Source organism: Uloborus diversus, chromosome 4, assembly GCF_026930045.1.
Source record: "Uloborus diversus isolate 005 chromosome 4, Udiv.v.3.1, whole genome shotgun sequence".
Lineage (NCBI taxonomy): Eukaryota > Metazoa > Arthropoda > Arachnida > Araneae > Uloboridae > Uloborus > Uloborus diversus.
Window position 1 is genome coordinate 146062944 of NC_072734.1, and position 22043 is coordinate 146084986.

A 22043-nucleotide genomic window follows, 5' to 3' on the forward strand; every position below is an offset into this window, starting at 1 on the left:
TGGTCAGCAATCCAATAAGATTCCTCGAAAACATGACGTCAGTTCTTCCTCTCTACTCATCTTAGGCAAGCAAATGAATGGACGGGTAAAGATTTCCAGCAGTTTCTTGAAGGCGGAGCAACCAAAAATTCTTCGTGTAGCTTTATAGAAATTTACAAATGCATTTCATTTTAAGTACTGCGTCCTGTTGTTGTAAAGGCAGATTCTTCCACCCCAGAGGCTAAGAACTAAGTTCTTCCTTCGTCACAGTTCCATTTGACAAAGCACTTGCACTTGTCAACTGAGAAAAGAACATGAGGATGAGTTAGATGCTGTAGACTTTAATGTTAGAAAAAAATGACAATACTGCTGACACAGTATTTATTCTTTTGAGGTGGGTGAAAGAAATTAGCCTGGTGTCATAATTTTTTGGGCTGTTTTGTGAGTTGTACGTTGCTCAATCTATTTACACAAATGATACATTTTTACGCATACGATGCACTTTTTCCGGAATTTCCAACTTGAGCCCTTTTAGTTTAATATACAGTATACTCCCGATTATTGGCGGTCGGATTATTCGCGGTTCAGATTATCCACGGATCTTTTCCCATTTTTTTTTAAACTTATGATTATGTTACTGTTTGTTTTTAGATTTTACATACATTTGTTTACACGCAGTGTAGCAATGTTTTAGTTTTAATTTAAATGTATAAGTGTTATCGATAATTTTTAGCTATTGTATACACAAAAGTTTCTTTTTTTTGCCTATTATTCGGATTATCCGCGGTTTTAGCCGTGCCACCCTATTTCGTGGATAATCGGTTGTTTACTGTATTCGAATATTTTGCTGGTGTAATCGTGAGATAGCGCCCGTAACGCATATAGTCAATTAGCTTTGACAAACCAACTGTAAACGTACAATTTTTAAACATTTTGTTTAACATTTTCAAATGGCCAACCTAAAATAACCATATGAAAAGGCAATAATGAAAACTGATTGATTAACAGGCAACATTTAGATAAAAAGTTGATTTGTGCATTACGTACAATGATATATGGTTCAATTCCACGTTCTGCGCTCAGCTCAACTTATATTAAGGGGAGCTATATCCATATCTATAGACACAAATCAATAGATATCTCACTGAGTCAATTCCAGCCGAGGACTACAGTTTCGTGCTTATTAGCACTCAACAGCCCGGCATAGGAGTGACTGAGCTGGAGGTGGAAAACCTTTTAAGGAACCCAAGAGTGCCAAACTGGTCGCTAATACAGAATTAGCACAGACCAGACGAGTGACCGAAGCAATGGTTCGGTTCAACTCGAATATTGAAGGCAAAGCAGGTATATTCAATAATTAGCACGAAACTGCAGTCCTCAGCTGGAATTGACTGAGCTAGCGGTGTATTTCATGTTCTTCTGCCTTAGCCCTGGCTATAGGGCGGTAACTTACTGAACATATTACTTGTTGATTTTGCAGCATTTTACTTGTAAAATAAATTTTATTGATTCTGACATAGAACGTAATGTAAAAACTGTTTATAGGATGTTATGTTATGGTTTAATGATTGTTGAAAATAATAAAGATGACATATCAGGACTGAGATTCAAACATCTTTCTGAAGATGCCAAATTTAAGCTATAACAAATAGCAATGTATTATGTAATTATAAGCAAATCTCCGATTTCAAAATGCTATAATTTAAAAACTACTGGTCATTTGACTAGATATTTCACCAGAACAGACGTGAGGCAATGGTACTTTGATGGAGAAGGAAAAATCTAGTTCGAAAATATGCCCATAGATGGCGTTGTCAGGGTTATTTAAGGGGGGGGGGGTTCAGAGAAATATTAGTCGAAAGGAAATGATTGGCACTAAAAGTTTACGAAAAATTTATAGTTCAATCGACAAAATTACATGCTACAGAGAAATCAATGATTGCGGCAAGATAAAAAACGGAATTTATTATCACGTTATGATAATCAAGAAGCTAATTAAAATTGCACTCTACGCTTGCTATCAACCATATCGTTGCCAATACACGTGAGTAAAGATGCAAATTAAATATTTTGCTCTCTGAATGGCAATGGTGAATGGCATTTCATCAATTGTGATGTCATCGGCAGAAGCGTATGCAATTAAAGTGCACCGGTTAAAGTAATTTTTAAAAAATATTTAACTTAAACAAATTATTTAAAAAATTGTCAGATGCTATATTTTTAAGCATGCTCTTTCAGAAAAAAATACTTTTGAAATTTTGGAAATGATTCCATTAGCTTATCTCAGCAGCAGTGGAAACCCTGACTTAGCTATCCATTGTAAAATTTTGGAATTTGTTTTTTCCAACACTAAATAAATTTGCATTGCCTCACGTATGTTCTCGTGAAATAGAAAATTATCTCTACGTAGTATAAAGTCTCCAAGAAGCATCTGTGTGTTTGAACGCGCAAAACTCGAGAACTACCCGGCAGATTTCGCTGAAATTTTCAGTCTGTTCCTTCAAGTCCGGAAAAGGTTTGCAGCCTGGTTCGAAAAAAAATCGATGAATAGTTTTTTTTATTCCAATTTAAGTCCAATTTTCACACAAATTCCCGAATATGGGGGTGAAAAATTACTTGCATATATTAATTGTACATATCGTTGGAATGGGTAGAATTTTCCGCGTTATACGCAATTTGTTTCAATGCTCTAATTGAATTACGGCGAAAGTTATTTACGTTTTTAGCTCGAACATTTTTTGGCATATCTGAAATTTAGGAACTATTTTCTTCATTAAAAATATCGATAAAAAGTGAAGAAATTGTCCCAGTTTTCTTTTTGACACCACTGGATGGAGCGACATTTTTTTACTCTTGATCTATCTCGACAAATGGTAGAAAACTAAGTTTCTATCTCCATAGCAAAAAAAGTTACAAGCCTTTTTTTAAATCAAGTTCGAAAAATCTCATCTGCATTCAAGTTGTTAACCGTTTTATTTTCGCGTTTCCACGTTTACGCTTTTTGAATCCATTGTTTCTTTTCATCTTTCTCATAATTTCTTTAACTTATTTTATTTTGTGTTTCTACGGTTACGCTTTTTAAATTAATCTTTCTCATTGTAATTTCTTAAAATTATTTTCTGTCGTCATTGTTGGGAAGGGAAACTTTGAATGATGTTTTTTTTTCTTTTGTTTAAGACCGTTTGTTGAATACGCGTCGCTGGACAATTTTTATTTTCAAGGTAGACCAGACAAAGCCGGGTAACCCAGCTAGTTCTATATATATATATATATATATATAAATAATCACCCTGTATTTTAAATACTACTTGCTGAGTACGGCATTGCTGTTCAAGAGATAAATGTGTGAACTTACCTCAACATCTGTATAAGTTTGGTGTGGCTTTAGACCAAAAATTTTTTGGGCAATAGGACTCAACAAATATTCGTCAGTACTAGCAGATTTACCTAAAACAGATATAAATTCAAAGTTGACTAAAAATATAATTAGAAAAAGCAATTTGACCTTAAATGGTCTTCAAATTCTAATCGTAAAACGAACAATGAAATAGGAATCATTTTCCTTTCAAGATAATCCTAGTCACTGAATGTAAAATGTTCGCAATTTTGAGATAAGTGAACTTATGTATCCATAAATAAATAACGATTCGAATAGAGGGGTTTGGAAAGAGGGCTGAATTTCAATATCTAACATTCATTCAAGTGGGTTTCCGTTATTTTTTACTGGGTAATAATTGGCAACTATTAAAAATTGTGATAACAGGTATTTTTTATTTTTAGGAAAAAAACATACATTTGAAAAATTTTACCCTACTATGTTTTAACTGGGCAAATGTAAGTGAAATATGAGAGCACCCGGAATCCGCACATATATTTTGAGAATTGTCAGGGCAATAAATAGCTGGAATTCCTTTTTCTTTTAGATTTCTTATGAAGATAGTTACATTTCATCCTTAATCTGTTTCCTTTCTGTACTAAGTACAATTCATGTAAATATTATCCGGTCTATCTGAGGACTTCCAACCCGAATCGTTATTTAGTTCCCAAATTTCTCAGCAGATAGCAGCACTATTTTTTCTTCAATTGAATGCTCCAAAACGGAAGCAAACGCAATGCCGTTGCAGTACCAATATCGGTTTCGTATAGCATTGCTATTTTTCTCATTTGGTTTAGGATTCCAAACAGAAGTGCAGAAAAAAAAAAACTTTAGGGCAGGAGTATAAGGCGTAAGTTTCACCATTAGAACTTTCCTCGAAGAGAAATTTATTTTAAAGATTTTCTTTTTTAATTCAATGATTAATTTTAGAAAACATTAGTAAGGTGGTATTTCATAGTAAAAAAAGTACTTAACAGCAAAATATTTTCTAAAATTCAAGAATTAATTCAAAAAATTATTTTAAAGAAAAGTAAACTGTATATATATAATTAAAAAGTTTTTTTTTACGAAAATATTTCTAGTACTTCGGCATATGTTTATTAGAAAAAATTCGTGTTACTTAAAATTTGAGACACAAGTTAGGAAATAAAACAGAATAATTAAATTTTGGTAAAGAAAATAAATCGAAATATCACTTAAAATTTGGCAATTATTTTTATACAAATAATGTATCTAAATAATGTATTACCAATACATTGCTTTGAACTAGATAAACTTTTTATTTAAACAATAACAATGAAATACTTACAGAAAATTAAACTGCTCAAGTATCCGAAAATTACCGTTGCCATAACACCAATGGGAGTAAACCACATGTACGATATTCTGTACAAGGGAAAAACATACCTAAAAATAAAGATTTTATGAGTTAGGGTCATAATCCGCTGCCAAACACAGGAACAGTTTTCATGCCATTTTCAAAAAAAATTAAAAGTAACTTTTCGAAAGATATTTAGGAGAAAAAATAGTTTTTAAAACTAACTTCTCAAAAAAGCAGTTTGGGAAATTATTTGCTTTGTAAAAGTAACCTCTTAAAATCAGAACTCAGAAATAAAGTTTAAAGCACGAATGTTTTATTTTTACTTTATATTTCCTTCCTGAGATTTTCAGTGACATAATTGCAATGTCGATTGATTTGTGATCTACAGCTCAAACTCCACAACGTGCAACCAATGGTACAACGCTGTTAGGCAAAGCATAGCACGAGGTTCTAGGTGAGGTTTTTTTCCTTATTTTTTAGGGGCACCTCGAAACCTTTTTAGCCCGCTCAGACGGATTTTTGAAATACTTAACCAAAAGTGTATTTATTTGGTAGACAGTGTACTATGGTAAAGAGTATCTTATAGGCAAAATTTCAAGTTTATAGGCGTGAAATTAAATGAGTTATGACACGTCCAATAATCCACCCATGGTTATTGAAATGCATATTTCGGATAATAAAACGACGAAACATCAAACAAACTACTTTGTAAAATATTCTTTAAACAATAATAAAACATAATATAAGCATTTGAAATGAATAATATAAAAAATATATTTAAAAAAAATCAGAAAAAACTCGCTTTTGCGACGAGAATCCGTAATTGGGGAAAATAAGCTAGTCCCATTCTCCCAGTCCCTATTTCTTTATGTTGTCAATCCCAAAGTGAAAGATTCTTGTACAGATAATAATAAGCAGACTGTTAAGAGTCAACTACGAAAAAAAATCAAGCAATTTATTCAATTATTAAATGATTAACAGCTGTTTATTCTTTTACGTATGCAGCAATAGATAATAGGTTGAGACACCTATTATCATTGTGAAGAAGTTTATTTTACAACTAAATACAGAAAAAATAACATTAGTTACATTTTTAAAAATCGCATATTTTTCCAAAATTTCCAATTCATCCACCTGAGCTGATGCATCATAGTAACACACATAGCCTCAAAAGATAAATATTCATTTATTCTGTAACACCATTTATTTCTTACTAATAAAACACTGACAGGTGTACCGGCCCTCAAAACGAAATTTGGCAAAATGTTTCAAGTTACAGAACTTTCCCAAGTATGTGCAGTTGAGTGTACATAATTACATTGTGTTAGAAGCTAATAAAATGAAAGATCAAAAAAAAAAAAAAAATAAATAAATAAATAAATAAAAATAAATAAATAAACGCATTGGCATGCGTCATTTTTTTTCTTTCTTCTTCACGTTATTCACGTGGGGAACGTTCATTGTGACCATAGAGTAAGTAATTTATATAGAAAGAGTAAAAAGGAGATGAAATTGAAGCCGGAATTATGGGATACATGAACAGAGTTATAATAACGTAATCGCTTCACAAGAATAGTTATCACCAATCTCGCTAAGGGACCCAATAATGTAGCTGGATGATTGGTTTGCATTGTATTCATGTTGTAATGCAATTTCAAAAACGTGCTTCATAAACTTGCAACAGTATCTAAGTTTAAATCACTACCAACATTACAGTAATGGAATGTTTTGAATCAAAATGTAAATGTTATGAATCAAGATATTTAGCGAGAAGCTAAGGATCTTGGGATACAGCGGGGCAACTTCCGGCTTCAATTTCTTAGCATAACGGAGCCACTCCATGTAATTTTTTTACTCTATGATTGTGACCAATATTTGTCAAACTCAGATTTGTTGACAAATGTTGCCAAAACCTACACGAAAACTATTTTGCACACTGAAATCTTCATTTAATCGGAAAATCAAACCGTCAAACAATCATAAAGGAATTTCTGTAATGCAAGTAAAATTATCCTTCTTTAAATCATAGAAACTAGATTAAAAAGCAATCGAGGGGAAAAAATGCAGTCAAAAAAAAAAAAAAAAATCATGATTGCGCTCGTAAGAACACAATGCTAAAAATAAAACAATTTGCTCCTTACTCTTTTGAAACTTCAGTAGCAACACCCTCCGTCAAAACATCCCAGTCTGTTGTATAATGGGATTTGTTATGGTACTGAGGCGCCAGCGTAAAATCAGGAAGAGGTGTAGTGGAATTGCTGCCAGGACATCCTGAAACAGATACAGGAAGCCTGGGATGAGCAACATTAGTGGCGGCACCACCGAAACTTATCCAAGCTGTCAAGGCCAAAGACATCACCAGTCCGATGATGGCTCCCTGAAACGGTTAACAATGCATAAGAAATGAATAAATACCTTAGGGCAGCGTGTTGACCTGCAGACCGACAAGAGCTTTTGCAAAAAATTCGCATAACTGTAATGTTTCATCCCCCCTCCCCCCCATTTTTTCTTTTCTTTTTTTTCCTTGCAGAAAAAAAAAGAAATCCCTTGCATTTGTAGACCGTTAAAAAAATGACTTTTTATGGACCGGTGAGCAAAAGGTTTTTTTCCTCTTCTTTATAAAAAAAATAAATGAATAATAAATGTATTTAAAAACTTTACGTGGTGTTAAAGATCTATAACAAGAAATATTTAAATGTTAAGAAGAAGATAAGTATTTATTGTAACAACTTGAAAAATCGCCCGTAAAGGTATGACAGGTGAAAATTGCTCCAGCATTTGAACGAGCAATTGGGTTGTTTCCTTCAGTCAAAAGTAGTACTTTTTGTTACTGAAATTGATGGAATAAGCAAAAAAAAAAAACATAAATCCAGAAAATACTTTCGTTTTCACAACAGTTATTTTTCAATTATTTTTTTAAACTGTCCGATTTTCCAAACAAGGAGTGGTCTTGATGACGTCACAAATGATGTTCTTTGGCGCATCTTTCTACCACGTTTCCACGTTATGATAATTAAGAAGCGAATTAAAATTGCGCTCTACGCTTGCTATCAACCACACTGTTACCAATGCACGTGAGTAAAGATGCAAATAAAATATTTTGCTCTGTGAATGGCAACACTGAATGGCATTTCATCATGTGTGATGTCATCGGATAGAAACGTAAACAATGAAAGCTCACCGATTTAAGAATTTTGAAAGAATTAAACAAATTATTTAAAAAGGTCAGATCCTATGTTTTTAAGCATGCTCTTTCAGAAAAATTACTTTTAAAATTTTAGAAACGACCCCATTGCCTGTTTGGTAATATTTTGATAGTTGAAATTTTAACTCAAACTCCGGTCGATAGCGTTCATTATTGACCACTTTTTCGTTTCTTCATTCTCCTAAAATGACAATCTTATCAGTAAAACAGTTAGCATACCGGATCCACTTCAGTGCCATCGAAATAAAGCATTTCCCTGCATGTCAAACATTACCAAAACATATTATATCAAATTATGCCATGAAGGGAGTTTCATAGTGGATGACGTTAGGAGTGTTGCTCGATCTATCGCTATTATATATATGAGGATTATACAGAAGTAATAATGAGTGCTAAAAATTTAGAAAACACGGAAAATTATTCACAAAACTCATGTAAAAGATGTCGTAAAATATTTTTTTTTTTTTTTTAAATGCGAATGAGCAAAAACTCCTGTGGATTGGTCAAATTTTTATGAGAATCGCTGCCGAAGAGCAACAAAGTAATAGCAAGAAAATAACGTTGACAATGCACTAATTCACAATTGAGGCAGTGAGAAGTAAAGGGATGTAAGTGGACATTTTCCAAGTTTTGAGTAAAACGCGTTTAAAGATAACATCCTAGGTAGGCTTTTATTCATTTTTTTTTTCTAAATCATGCTGTACAGCAGCAACTACCAGGGCTACCCGTAATATCTCTTGCCGCAAGACAGAGGAGAGGTTCGCCCCTACCATGTGTACTGGTTATCTCCAAATATTTAATTTTGCCATTTACATCCCTTTGCTTCTCACTGTCTCAATTGATTATTGCAAATATGCATTATCAATGTTGTTTTTAACTGTTACAAAATAAGAGTAATATTTTTAGAAATATAATCTTTCGCTAATTTTTTTCTACATAATTCTATTTTTAGTATTGTAGTGAAAAAACAAGTTCTTTCACCCCTAAACATGCGTGCTATTTTTATTTCAGTCACAGTCAGTTTCTTGCCATTGAGTTCTTGAACTTGATTCTAACTTTCGCAAGTTACTTTCTCTGTCATCATGCCTGCCAATTCGGCTTTTCAACTGTTACCGAAAACAATGAAAAATAATTGCAGTTATCAAGTTAGTTTAGTTATAAAAGTCAACTAGCTGATTTTATGGCTGATATTAAGCAAGCATAGATGGGAAGTGAATACTTTAAACTTTCCAAATAATACATGTTTTCGAAGTTTTTTATAAATTCGAATCAAGTCATCAGTTTGAAGGAGTTTTTGAAAGCTTTTTTTTCCACTATATATTTATTCAAAATTGTTTTCAAAATCGAGCATACAAACTAGCAATATTTAGAGCAGATTAGCAGTAGATAAAAGCTTTTCTCTCTTTATGCACAATACATTTATATTACAACGAAAGTGACTGTTGTTTTTAAATAAGGCTAAATAAACAGGTACATATGCTTGAACTTTCAAAAATGTTCAGTTCAAATAAATTTTAAATCTAAAAAAATAATTAAATACATTTAATTTTATTTTATGTTTTTAACGCTAAAGACTGTTTTAAAAGACGACGATTAGCATTAAAAAATGTAATATTAAAAAAAAAGTGTTTCATTTCTTGATGACAACAGTCAAACATTGAGGTTGATCTCAAAATCGTTATATTTAGTTTAATTCTAAAGCAGTCAAGGGTCATTCCATAGTCACTAACGTAACATTCGCAACTGATTTTCTTACTCTTTTTACCTACACCGGGAGTAAAAACAAATGTTTTTTGATTCAATATGCAGATTTAAAATGTACAAGGTGACTATTTTTCAATTCTACCAAGAATTTGAAACAAAATAAGGGCTGGCAGGTATTTTTTTTCCAAAAAAGGCATCGTGACTAACGTAACATTTTTGCAACCCTGAGAAACAATTCTTATGTTACGAGGCAAATTTTTCTGAAAGTTATGCAAGCATTTAAAATTGGCTGATGTATTCGTAAGAGGTAAACAGTCTATTTTAAAAAATATACTACAGATTTATTACACATGAATCTTTTTTGGCCCTTAATGGTGCGTTTACGGAAAACTGTGTGTGAATAACGTAACGTGACTAACGTAACCATCGGATAACAAGCAATGAATGCATATAAAAAACTTTTTGTAATTAATCTTTTTCTCTTATATTACTTTTACACTTTTTAGGAACCTCCTTTATGTTGCAATAAGGTTCTTTCTTTACTTTTTTTCTGTATTAGTGTAAGAAAGTGAATGGAAGGGTTTAGTTCAATTAACTCAATTTGAATGTGCGAAAAAAAATAATAAATGAATAAACAAATAAAAAAACTGCTTTTACTAACTAAATAACCTAATTTTTTAGCTAATTAAATTCTAAATATCTCGCTTTTAAAAAGTTAACTTTATACAAGTTGATAGTTTCACCAAATTCTAGCATTCTGCCGATATACTAGTTATCGTCATAATAAACTCCGTAGTACTGTTTAACGGCATATTATTTTTTAAGGTATACTGATTCATTGAACGAATAGTGTTGTGCATCCTGAATTAAATTGTTATATTGAAAAAAAATATTCAAACATTTTTGCAGAATGAATTTTAATTAAGGATATTACCGCAAATGTTTGAATTTCTAAATGATCATTTTTGCATTTTCTGAAATGTATGGCAGCAGCGCTCATTCTCACTGTATCATGTAACATCTTCAAATGTTTTCCCCCCAACGAGCTGCCATTACTTCATTTTAATAATAGGTGAAGATGTATTTTCAAAAAAAAAAAAAAAAAAATAGACGTTCTCCTTTGTTAAGACTGTCTTTCTATTTTCTTAATTATTTAGCTTGGATTCTTGTGTTGAATGCACATTCAGCAGAGTACTCATTTTGCTTTAGTCACCTTTGTTTTTTTTTAAATAATAACTCTTTAAATTGAAAGTATATTTTTAAAGAACTTTAAAAAAGTATTTCTCTAAGTAGACAGAAGGTTTACAATGTAATATTACTAGTATTTTTCACCCTTTATATTTTTAATCAATATAGAATGCCAACTTATTCAAAATTGTTCATGAAAATTTACATTAAATTAAATAATTTTTAAATATTAGCAGTCATTTTTAAAATGTCACGTTAATTACATGCAAGCTGTTACGTTAGTCGCAGCTCAAATGTTACGTTAGTCACACTAATTCTTTTATATCTACTGATACTAAAATAAATATTTTGCACTTTTTAAGTAGATGTGACACAGATGTAAGAAAATAAAAAGTGCTGTTTGGTTCAATCATCCGGCTTAGTTTTTAAGCAGAAAATAGTACATTTTCGTGACTAACGTAACGTAAATATTTTCAGTGAAATAACCAAACTAATTAATGTATGCAAAAAGATTAGTCAATTTTATTGGACCAACATCTAATCTTTTAGAATAAACATAGTTCTTTTAAAAATTTGCAAAAAATTTTACGTTACACAAGAAAACTTAGACGCCTGTTTTTAGCGTATTTTAAGCCTTTTCTACAACCTCGCACGTTTACAGCCAGAAGAAAAATACCGAATGAAATTTTTGAAAACTGTTACTGGATTTACGTACTAGAAAGTATGCTGAATGAAATGATAGGCCACAATTAGGGCTTTGTGGAAAAAAATTTCTGAGGTTGAGGTTGACATTTCTATGGAATGACCCTCAATCATATTTAAATTTTAAAAAATTAAGATAAGAAGGAGCCGGTATACAGCTTTATACTATTAGCTTTTGATGTACCGTCTAGACTTCTCTGAATTTATTTAAATTTCTTTAGCTGATTTAGAATTCACCTAAATATACATTGAGATTAACTGCAGTTTCGTGTGTTGTAACCAGGAAACCATATACTGATTTTGTTTCATACTGATTTTATTTCATACTGTTTAGCTCGAACCAAATTTATAGAAATAGTCTTTAGGTTTAAAAAAACTTATATTTTGTTCAAAATCTCTTTCGGACATCTATGAAAGTAATGTGCAAGTGATATCACGCTTAAGTTCATTTGAATCATGAATCTGTATTGAAAAGTATGACGCCACAACAATAAATTGGTTCGAATTCAGTTACTGAAGGTAATTTTTGAGGAGCATGGCCTGTCTTTAAATTCAAGGAAGTTTTTCTAACTCTACAGTTGGTGTAATTCTTCCTCCATCGTTATTTTTTAAACTGCAATCCAATAATAGGAACACTGTAATTTTAAAATATACGATCAGTGAGCATGCAAGGAAAAATGTCTACCATTTCGGAAAATGAAATTTCTCATATTTTCATAGCCAACGGAAACATTTAAAAGAAGTTTTGAAATCGTTTGCTTCTCCATAACTTCAACAATGCATTGTTGGGAATTATTTTAAACCAATAAAATATTGTACAGCAGAACTCCAATTATCTGAATCGCTTTCCGAGTTTCAAAAGAAAAAAAAAAGTCAAGCCGAAAACGTACTGTGTTTCGCAAAATAATGATTGTATCTATGAGAGCTATTATCCTACATGCGGTGAAATTAGTCAAACTTTTCTGTTTGTTTAATAAAAACCTCGTTTTCTTTAAAAATATTTTTTTTTCCTATTTTCAAAATGCATACCGTAATTAATTTAAAAAACCCTTTTTATATAAAATCCAATCATCCGAATTTTGGATTATCGGAATGAGATTAGATACCTACTGATTCGGATAGTTGGGAGTGTATTAAACTAATATTTTTATTATGTTAAACGAGCTGATGTTTGCATCACATGACTTCCTTTTACGCCAATTTAATGATAATAGCGCCTTGAAATAAGCAAGGAAACACTAAATATTTTCACCTCCAGTTTCTTGCTAAGCGAAGCAAAAAAATGTTTCACACAGATTTATTTCCCCATTATTGGCAATTTTAAAGTGATTAAGTGGTTAACTCTTTAAATACCACCAACATTGGCAGAATCAAAAACAGACTTTAAAAATAAATAAATAAATAAATAAATAAATGCCAAATATTTCGCCAAGTTCGCGACTAAACTTGGCGGCCAAAAGCTTGGCGATATATCACCAAGTGTTTGACAGATTATAACACCACTTGAGTTATCATTGAAATTAACAATGATTTCTTCCCAAAAAGGTGTAAAAGACACCCTTAGGAACATGCGAATGCAACGAAAAGAGAAGTTGCACAACTAGCCCTCACTAGAAGGCTACGTACCAAATTTCACCTTTCTAGGACGTACCGTTTTTGAGTTATTCGAGATACATACGTACATATTTACGTACATACGGACGTCATGGGGAAAACTCGTTGTAATTAACTCGGGGATCGTCAAAATGGATATTTCGAGTGTCTGTACGTTCCTAGGCATATATCCATGTATGGGCGGGTTGAAAAAACGGGGACATTTATTCGGGGGTGAGCAAAATGGAAATTAAGGCCGATTTTTGAGTGAAAAGTTTTTTGCGAATACAATACTTCCTTTTTTGTAAAAATCTTACACGTCTTAACATTTTTATTCAGTAACATAGAACTAAATTAATCGCTATACTTCAAATGGCCCTTATTAATTTCTTAATTTTCTTCCTAGATCAGAAATTAAAATGTCATTGCATGGCCGGAAACTCTTGTGTTATTATCGGCTAGAAAGGGGACACATGAAGTGTATAGTTAATGGAGAATGTCTGTAGTTGGGGCAAAACTAACTTGGTAACATTGTAAAGGTTACGCGGATCCAAATCCCAGCATTACGAAGCTACAGGTTAGGTTTGTCCCAACTGTCTAGTTTTGTGAATCTCTACGGACGCATTGTGATGTGCCTCCAAATCTATAAATTTATCACCGGTCGCACTCACATTTCAAAGAAAAAAAAACTTGTCATTCAGAGCCACTTCAATGATCTTAAGAATCAATTTTCGAAATATGCAAAGAAAATTAGAATTTTAAGGAACACGTGACAAAGCGGGTTAAACTTGAGATTGAAACTGAAGCGGTAGAAATGCATTCACTTAGTTGCAAAAAATACGTTGTTTTTGATACCCAGTTTATGGGCATTTTTGCATAAAGATTTACTTGAAGTGCAAAATAAAATTAGTTGTTCTTAAGTAGTTTGTATTATGATGATATAAATAGTTTGTATAAAAATAGTGCTGAGCATTATGATGGTACTATATTTACAAATTATCTTCGGATTTTATTCTAAGTAACATTAGAGTTATTAAACTAGTATTTCTAATTTTTTCACAACTCATTCGTGGACTAAGGAGTAGAAAGTTATGCTAAAAATGAAAAATATCTCAGATAGCTCTAAATACTCTGGTTGTACGAGCATTAAAATACGTGCACCTTTAATCAAATGTTATCTGTGCCACACACATAAGTATAAGGTGAACCAATGGTTATAAAACTCTGTCTTACTGTTGTACGAGTTATATAAGGAAAAGGAAATGTCAAGAATTGTGTTGATTAGTGAAGACTCTGAGCTTGGAACAGCCCCAAGTAAACAACTTTACACAATGGTCCATTCAACCTATCTCAAAGCTAAATTTAGGTGTAACACATATTTAATGAACTTGACAGCTTGTACGCGAAGCATCAGAAATCAGTGACAAATGGTTGCTTCGCCATTTATGTTTATAAAATGATGCAAAAGACATACATGAAGTACTAATATATGTCACACCACGAAGAATAGTGGCACAATTCAAAACGAAAAAGTCAAAATTCTTAGTGTTTAGGGATATTCACGGAGCAATGATTTAAAATTCAAGGAGGCACGTCTGTTTTAAGAACATAATGAATGTAGGTGAACCGAAATAATCGTAACTAACGTATTATTAATGGGGTCGTTTCCAAAATTTTAAAAGTACTTTCTTCTGAGAGAGCATGCTTAAAAACACAGAATCTAACCATTTTTTAAAGTAATTTTTTTCAGTTTAATATTTTTAAAAAATTACTTAAATCGGTGCTCTTTCATCGTTTAACGCTTCTGCCGATGACGTCACAAATGATCAAATGCCATTTAGTGTTGCCATTCACGGTCCAAAATATTTAATTCGCATCTTTACTTAAATGTATTGGCAACGATATGGTTGATAGCAAGCGTAGAGCGCAATTGTAATTCGCTTCTTGATTATCATAACGAGGAAATGCGGTAGAAAGATGCGCCATAGTGCATCATTTGTGACGTCATAAAGACCAAGCCTTGTTTGAAGAATCGGACATTTTAAAAAATTCAATAAAAAATAACTGTTGGGAAAATAAAAGTATTTTCTGAGTCCATATTTTTTTTTTTTTTTTTTTACTTATTCTATCAATTTCAGTGACAAAAAGTACTACTTTTGAATGAAGGAAACAACCCCATTGCATCTTCATAATTAATTATTCTTATGAAATTAATTTCTATTCCCTGTCTTAAAACTTAGTTTTTGAGTTGTGGCATGTGTGCAATATGCAAAATAAGGCCCACCAGGTTTTTTCACCTTCCACTTTCAACATTATTCAATTCTTCTAGGCTACTAGAAGATCCGTCGCAACTCAAAAAATACTATTTTGGCCCGGATAAAAGTACTACTTTTTAAATGCAATAAGCTTTTAGTATTTGTTTAGAACTAGTAGTACCCACACGGTTTTGCCCGTAATAGAAAAATTTAAAGGTCTTTTGGTTCGCCTGTATATTTACAAATAATGTATGGTGAATTTTCTCGCCAATTGGCTTGTGCCCATGTTACGGTTCCACGTTATGATAATTTCTAATTTCGTAATTTACTCATCCATCTTATGATAATTTTGATCTTAAAATTGGAATAGAAAAAGAACCACATAGAATTTTCGAAAAATCGCTTCGAAGTGCACACTCCCATGCTACAAACTAACTTTGTGCCAAATCTCATGAAAATCGGCTGAACACTCTAGGCGCTATGCGCGTCACAGAGATCCTGACAGGCAGAGATCCGGAAAGAGAGACTTTCAGCTTTATTATTAGTAAAAATTACTTCTCACTCTTCTACACGAAATGTAAAACGAAAGCAACAGACTTTCAAATTTAGGAATTTTTGGAAAATCAGTAATTTCTATTTGTTTACTACTGCGAAAACATTTTTTCTGAATTTTTGACTAAACATTTTTGTCATCGTTATTCAGCCAACTGTGCCCCATCTGCCTCTGAAAATATTATAGTAGTTAACATGTTATGCAGCCGTTTCATGACTAAACCGCGAATGTGCGTTGGGCCCTTCGTTACTTTCACTTGACTCTTTTTTCCCTCTTGCTTTACTTGCGATTGCTAGACTTGTTAGAAAATTGTCTACATTATTTTTACTTCCTTTTACAAAAAAGGAAGTATTGTATTCGCGAAAAAAATTTCACTCGAAAATCGACCTTAATTTCCATTTTGCTCACCCCCCGAATGAATGTTAAGTTTTTTTTCGACTCGACCACACGTGGAAAAGTGCCTAAAAACGTATAGACACGCGAAATATCCATTTTGACGATTCCCGAGTTAATTACAACGAGTTTTCTCGTGACGTCTGTATGTACATATGCATGTGCGTATGTGCGAATGTATGTCGCATAACTCAAGAACGGTATGTCCTAGAAAGTTGAAATTTAGTACTTAGACTCCTAGTAGGGGTCTAGTTGTGCACCTCCTCTTTTGGTTGCATTCGGGTGTTTCTAAGGGGGTCTTTTGCCCCTTTTTGGGGGGAAATCATTGTTAATTCCCATGTAAACTCGAGTGGTGTTACAATTTGGCGGACACTTGGCGATATATCGCCAGTCTTTTGATCGCCAAGTTTTGTCGCCAACTTGGCGACAAATTTGTCGGGGGTTTTAAAATTTGGTTTCAGTTTGGCCACTGTTGTTGATATTTAGAGCGTAAACTACTGAATCACATTAAAATTGCCAATACTGAGAAAATGACATTAAAATGGAGTAAAAGGAAGTCATGTGAGGCACATATCAGCTCGTTTTCTAGAGAAGCTCGTGGATAATCGAGGGTTTACTGCAGACTTTTTTTAGTTCAGCTGTATTTATTCTTTTCTGACAAACTATCGTTTCCTTTGTAAGTAAAGGTTTTCTGAATATTCAAATTTCTGATGTGTAGCAATTATTTTCTAAGGGTGAGAAAAAATATGACAACAGAAATTACATAACAACAGCACTCGAATACAGTGTTAAGTTGCTATACGTGATATTGACCCCAACAACAAATAATTGGAAAAAGACATGCTTATACTCAGAATATAGAAACAAATATATGCTGCATGCTTTGGTTAAGAATATAAAATCTTATTTGAACAAAAAATTATGCAACAAAAGATAACTTCATACTAAGACATGAATTCACTTAAAAGTTTCCTCACATTTTCACAAACAAATCGATTCAAATATTTTCTTTGACTTTGATGGAGATAGTCATCTATACGAGCGGTTCTCAACCGGCGGTCCGGCGCACAGACACCAGTTCGCATAAAAGTTTGACCCGTCCTTAGAGATATTGCGCATCAATTTTTAAAAAAATGTATGAACTAAAAATAAATGAATAAACGTACTAAAATCCCTTACGACATTTTGACACAAATTTTGTGATTAATTTTCGTAGTTTTCTATGATTTTCGCATGTGTTTATTTACTTATGTATAATTATTACAATCAGTTCTTATGTCTTAATATTTAAATATGATTTGTGGTTGTTCTTTAATACCAAGTAAAGTTTTATTTATTTATTTAGTAATGTTTATTTGTTAAAAAGAAAATGAAAAAAAAAAAAAGACTGCTCACAAAATTCTTAAACAAGAATTGCCCCGTCTTCAAGTTGAAGTTTGAATTTATTCATTTTTGAAGAAGAGAGACGAAAAGAAAGAAAGGGGGGGGGGGGGAGCACCGGTTCCTGAATGTTTTTAAATAGCTATTGCCGGTCTGCCAGTCAAAAAAGTTGAGAGACGCTGAACTGTACTACCGTGGAAAGGTAAAGCGCAGTATCTGCAGAAATGAATTTCTGAGATATTTGAAGAAACGAGTTTTGGATTTCCTACTAACAATGGGAAATGATGAAATTTGACTCTTTTTTCGTACTTTATTTCACCCAATAAGCAAGCTTGTACAATAGAACTTAAAACATAATAAGTATTACAAGCAGATTTTCAAGGAAATTCTCCGCATTAAGGTGACATTAATTTATTACCTCCGCATCAAAGTAAGGTATCGACAAAGATATTTCATAGTTTTCCGAAAACGAACGAATTTACAGAACATAAGAAGCAATTTATAAGTATCTTACCTTTTCATTACTTCTAGAAGTAAGAACACCCAAAAGAAAAACTCCCAGAGTTGGCCCTGCTACCAAACCGTAGACTATCGTAGAAGCTTGCAGAACATTCCCAAAACTGGCCACAACGAATGTTAGTACCAATCCAATGCCACCGTAGACTAACGCTGAAAATTGTAATATATATTACGTGTCACATGAATAAATTAATCTCAAAAACTTAAGTCACGCATATGTTAATGAACCACAGGCATATATGCACGATGGCCAATTAGTTCTCATATATTTTTTAATTTTTTATTAGAGTAACACAAAAAGGAAGCATTCGAAAACTTTTTGCATCAAGTTGAAGTATCATTCATTAAGTATGTTTACAATAATAATTTGTAACACTTTTGCTTTTTACTTTCCTGACGACCTTAGGACTCTTTTCAAATCCGGTACTAACGGCAGTACACTTCCATGTTAAAATCAATGATTTGTTTCCTGCTTTTAAAAACAACTGAAAGAAACTCAGCATTCTACAATGAGTTTAGGGCATACTAGTATATTAATGGTAATTTAGATTAGAATTCTGCTAACGAAAATAAATCATGAAAACGATATTTTTCTGCCCATGGGTATTCGAACTCATGACAATCGCATTATAAACTTGATACTTTAACCAACCGAACCAATATGTCTCGATTACGGGATTTTATTATATATATATATATATATATATATATATATATATATATATATATATATATATATATATATATATATATATATATATATATATATATTTGAAAAACAACCAAGCAGCTCATTTTCTTCACTTTTATCCGAAAGCTGTGAAAAAGATCTTTAAAATGACGGCTTACTTTTGAAGTTTGATCAAGTATTGAGGGAGGGTTGGCATTGTCACAAGAAAACACTTTTGAGAAATAATACATAAAAAGGTGTAAGTACGATAAGAAACATACTAATGAGCTTGGCGACGAACGTTGCGTAAGCATCGGTCATCCCTCTCTTGGCGCACATCGGCCTGAAGAAATCTTCAACTGTAACAGTGGTTAACGAGTTGACCATGGAGGACATGGTACTCAGTGCGGCGCTTAACATACCGCAAATGCAAAGGCCAGGCAACCCAGGAATACTTCCAAGGGCCGTCAGCGAGAAATAAGGCAACAGCTACATTAAAAAAATAATAAACATGGATTTTAAGAATTTGGTTGAAAAACAACATCAATATGAAATCTTCTGCAGTACTTTCATGTAATTATAGGTTTAATAGACTGGTTAATTAAAAAAAATTCTACATAACTTTTTTTTTAAAAGGTCAGCCCTTAATTCTGTACAGTGGCGCAGCGAAGTTGGGGGTGAAAACACCCCCCAGAGCTATTGGTTTTAACATAATTGCAAATTCTAATACAGCAGTTTATGCATAAGGGCTGTTTTGATCAAAAACCCCCTTCATAAGTTATTTTTGATCAAAAAATCCCTTTCAGAAGGCATTTTTCATCGAAAAACTCCCTCCATATTTGATCAAAAAACCTCTCCAGAAGGTAATTTTCTTCAAAAAAAAAAAAAAAAAACCTCCAGAAGGTATTTTTGGCTGCGCTAGTGATTTTGTACCTCAGAGCCAGAGTGACGTAAGTCCAAAAAATTGCGAGTTTCCGTATATTAGTGCGTTGTTTGGGGAAGACTATTACGCATCAAGCCATGTAAACGTAATTTTTAAACTTTTTTTTTTTTTTTCAATTTTTTACCGTGGTTAAAAGAGCGCGCGTCCCATCCTTTGCATGGATCAGGAAAAGTTTTTTCTCTCTACTGTAAAATTATCATAATGTGACTTAAGTCTTTCTAGCTCTGAGGTACAGAATTGTAACGTAAATTGTTAGATCAGAGTACAAAACAAATATAAATATTTCTAAAGGGGGATGGGGCATTTTTCTAGCATATTTTTTTTTTTTCCTAATGCAGGCAAAATAGTACTTTTCGTCATTTAATTCCAAAGAAAGCAAAGAAAAACGTTACTTGATCTGGCTTTGATATGACACCTTCTCCTGATGTCAAAGGATCACAATCATAGAAATTAGCAAAAACGACCAATCCTGCTAAACAGTTCACAACATGGAAGACAAATGTTATTGGAAGACTTGAAAATAGAGCACTGAAAAAGAAAGAAAAAAAAGTGCTTCAACGTGATGAACAGATTGACACTTTGTTTCTTGCAAAAGGCAGAATTAATAAACATAGACCTTTTTATGCGTTCTCACAATAATAACAATAAAAAAACAATGCAACAATCTTTCGAAGATAATTAACCCAACAAAGGTTTTTTAGTACTGTTTGGTACCAGCAATGATTATACAAAATCCTCTCTTTCTTTTTAAAAAAAAAAGCATAAAATTCCGAGTTTTTGCCTGCATATTATGTCAAAAATGCCTTCAAAAGTTAAATTAGATAGGTTAGCTACGTGTCTTCTGTTATGCAGGTTTTACCGAAAAAGGTTTATGTGTCAAAAAAGGGGAGGGGGGGTGGACTTTGCCGGGTTAAACGATAATTGTGTAACTTATAAAATAGAAAACAAAGAAAAAAGTAAAAAAAAAAAACTTGAATTTTGACGTCTTGAATAAAAAATATGTAATTCGCAATCACGAATTGCGATAGGAGCCAACGCATTGGGTTTCCTGTTGCTAAAAATGAAATGGAATGGAAATGGCCAAGAAATTTGCCCCCGTCATATTATGACTGGTAATTTTTTAGAATGGGTAATACGAGACACAGCCATGAACAAAAATTGTGATTCGGATGCATCAATAAAGATGAATTCTCTATAGCGATATTCACCAGTACACTCATTATAAAGGTTATTTACATCTTATAACTTTATGTATTTTAATATCTAATCAAGTTTTAGTGATGATAATTAGTAATCTGAAAATTTTGTATTTAGATGAGGTTTTGCTGTTTCAGTTCATCTGAGGGTGATTCAAAAAAATGAACAACAACATGGCAGATCAGTTATACAATGAGGATAAAAAAACGCATGGGAACAGAGGATAATAAACACAATACTGATACGCTATTTGCACACAAAGCCAAGCCCTGACGGATGCACGACATATCAAATACTTATTACACAAAGACATTTTTGCACAACATTTCAGTTTGGAAAGAAGCCTTAAAGCGGTTGTTGAAATTGGCGACTTGCAGCTCTCATACGCGCTTTGCAACCAAGGTCGGATGCAAGGGAGAGGCGATGAGGGCGATTGCCCCCTCCTTGAACAGAGATGTAGGATCTATCCCCCGGCATACTTTTGATGCTGAAGTTGAAAACAATTTTACACTATCTTTAATAGTTTTACGAAAAAGCGAGCTCTCAAGACAGCGGGCTCTAGCTGTCTTGAAAATGAAGTAGTAGCATACAGTGCCGTCAATGAAAATCTTTACATTTGGTTGGCAATTAAAAATTTTACATGCAAACTTCTCGTCATGATTTTATTGGCATGCTCCCTAGGAATTTGGCCGAACACTGATTATTTGGTCAAAATCTAGGCCGAATATTCGGTATTTGGCCAAATTAGTATGGAGCATGCCAATAAAATCATGACAAGAAATTTGCATGTAAAGTTTTTAATTGCCAACCAAATGTAAAGCTTTTTTCACCGGCACTGTATATCTTAAGGATCTTAGGGATAGGAATCGGAGCTTTGTATAGGAAGTTTTTCAGAGTTCCAAAACTCAATTTTAGACGATGTTATATGATATTATATGGAGTTCAGGGGCTCTTCCCAAGACAGTTTTGAAAATTTAAATCCAAAAAAAAAAAAAAAAAACCGTGTAGGATACCTTTCATGGCGATAAGGTAAAGAATGGGGTTTAATAAGCTCCTTCGCAATTT

The 22043-nt window shown here is 32.7% G+C and overlaps 1 protein-coding gene across 1 annotated transcript in view; it reads right to left on the reverse strand.

The window, feature by feature from the left end:
* Positions 1–220: 220 nt before the first annotated feature.
* Positions 221–22043, reverse strand: part of LOC129220905 (putative sodium-dependent multivitamin transporter) — a 51976-nt gene continuing 30153 nt past the window's right edge. Inside the window, exons 6-12 of the mRNA XM_054855338.1 lie at positions 20174–20309; positions 19120–19327; positions 18164–18318; positions 6818–7053; positions 4665–4762; positions 3335–3426; positions 221–280 (exon numbers count right to left, since the gene is read on the reverse strand). Of these exons, the coding sequence (XP_054711313.1) occupies positions 221–280; positions 3335–3426; positions 4665–4762; positions 6818–7053; positions 18164–18318; positions 19120–19327; positions 20174–20309 (985 nt within the window). The remainder of the gene's footprint in view (positions 281–3334; positions 3427–4664; positions 4763–6817; positions 7054–18163; positions 18319–19119; positions 19328–20173; positions 20310–22043) is intronic.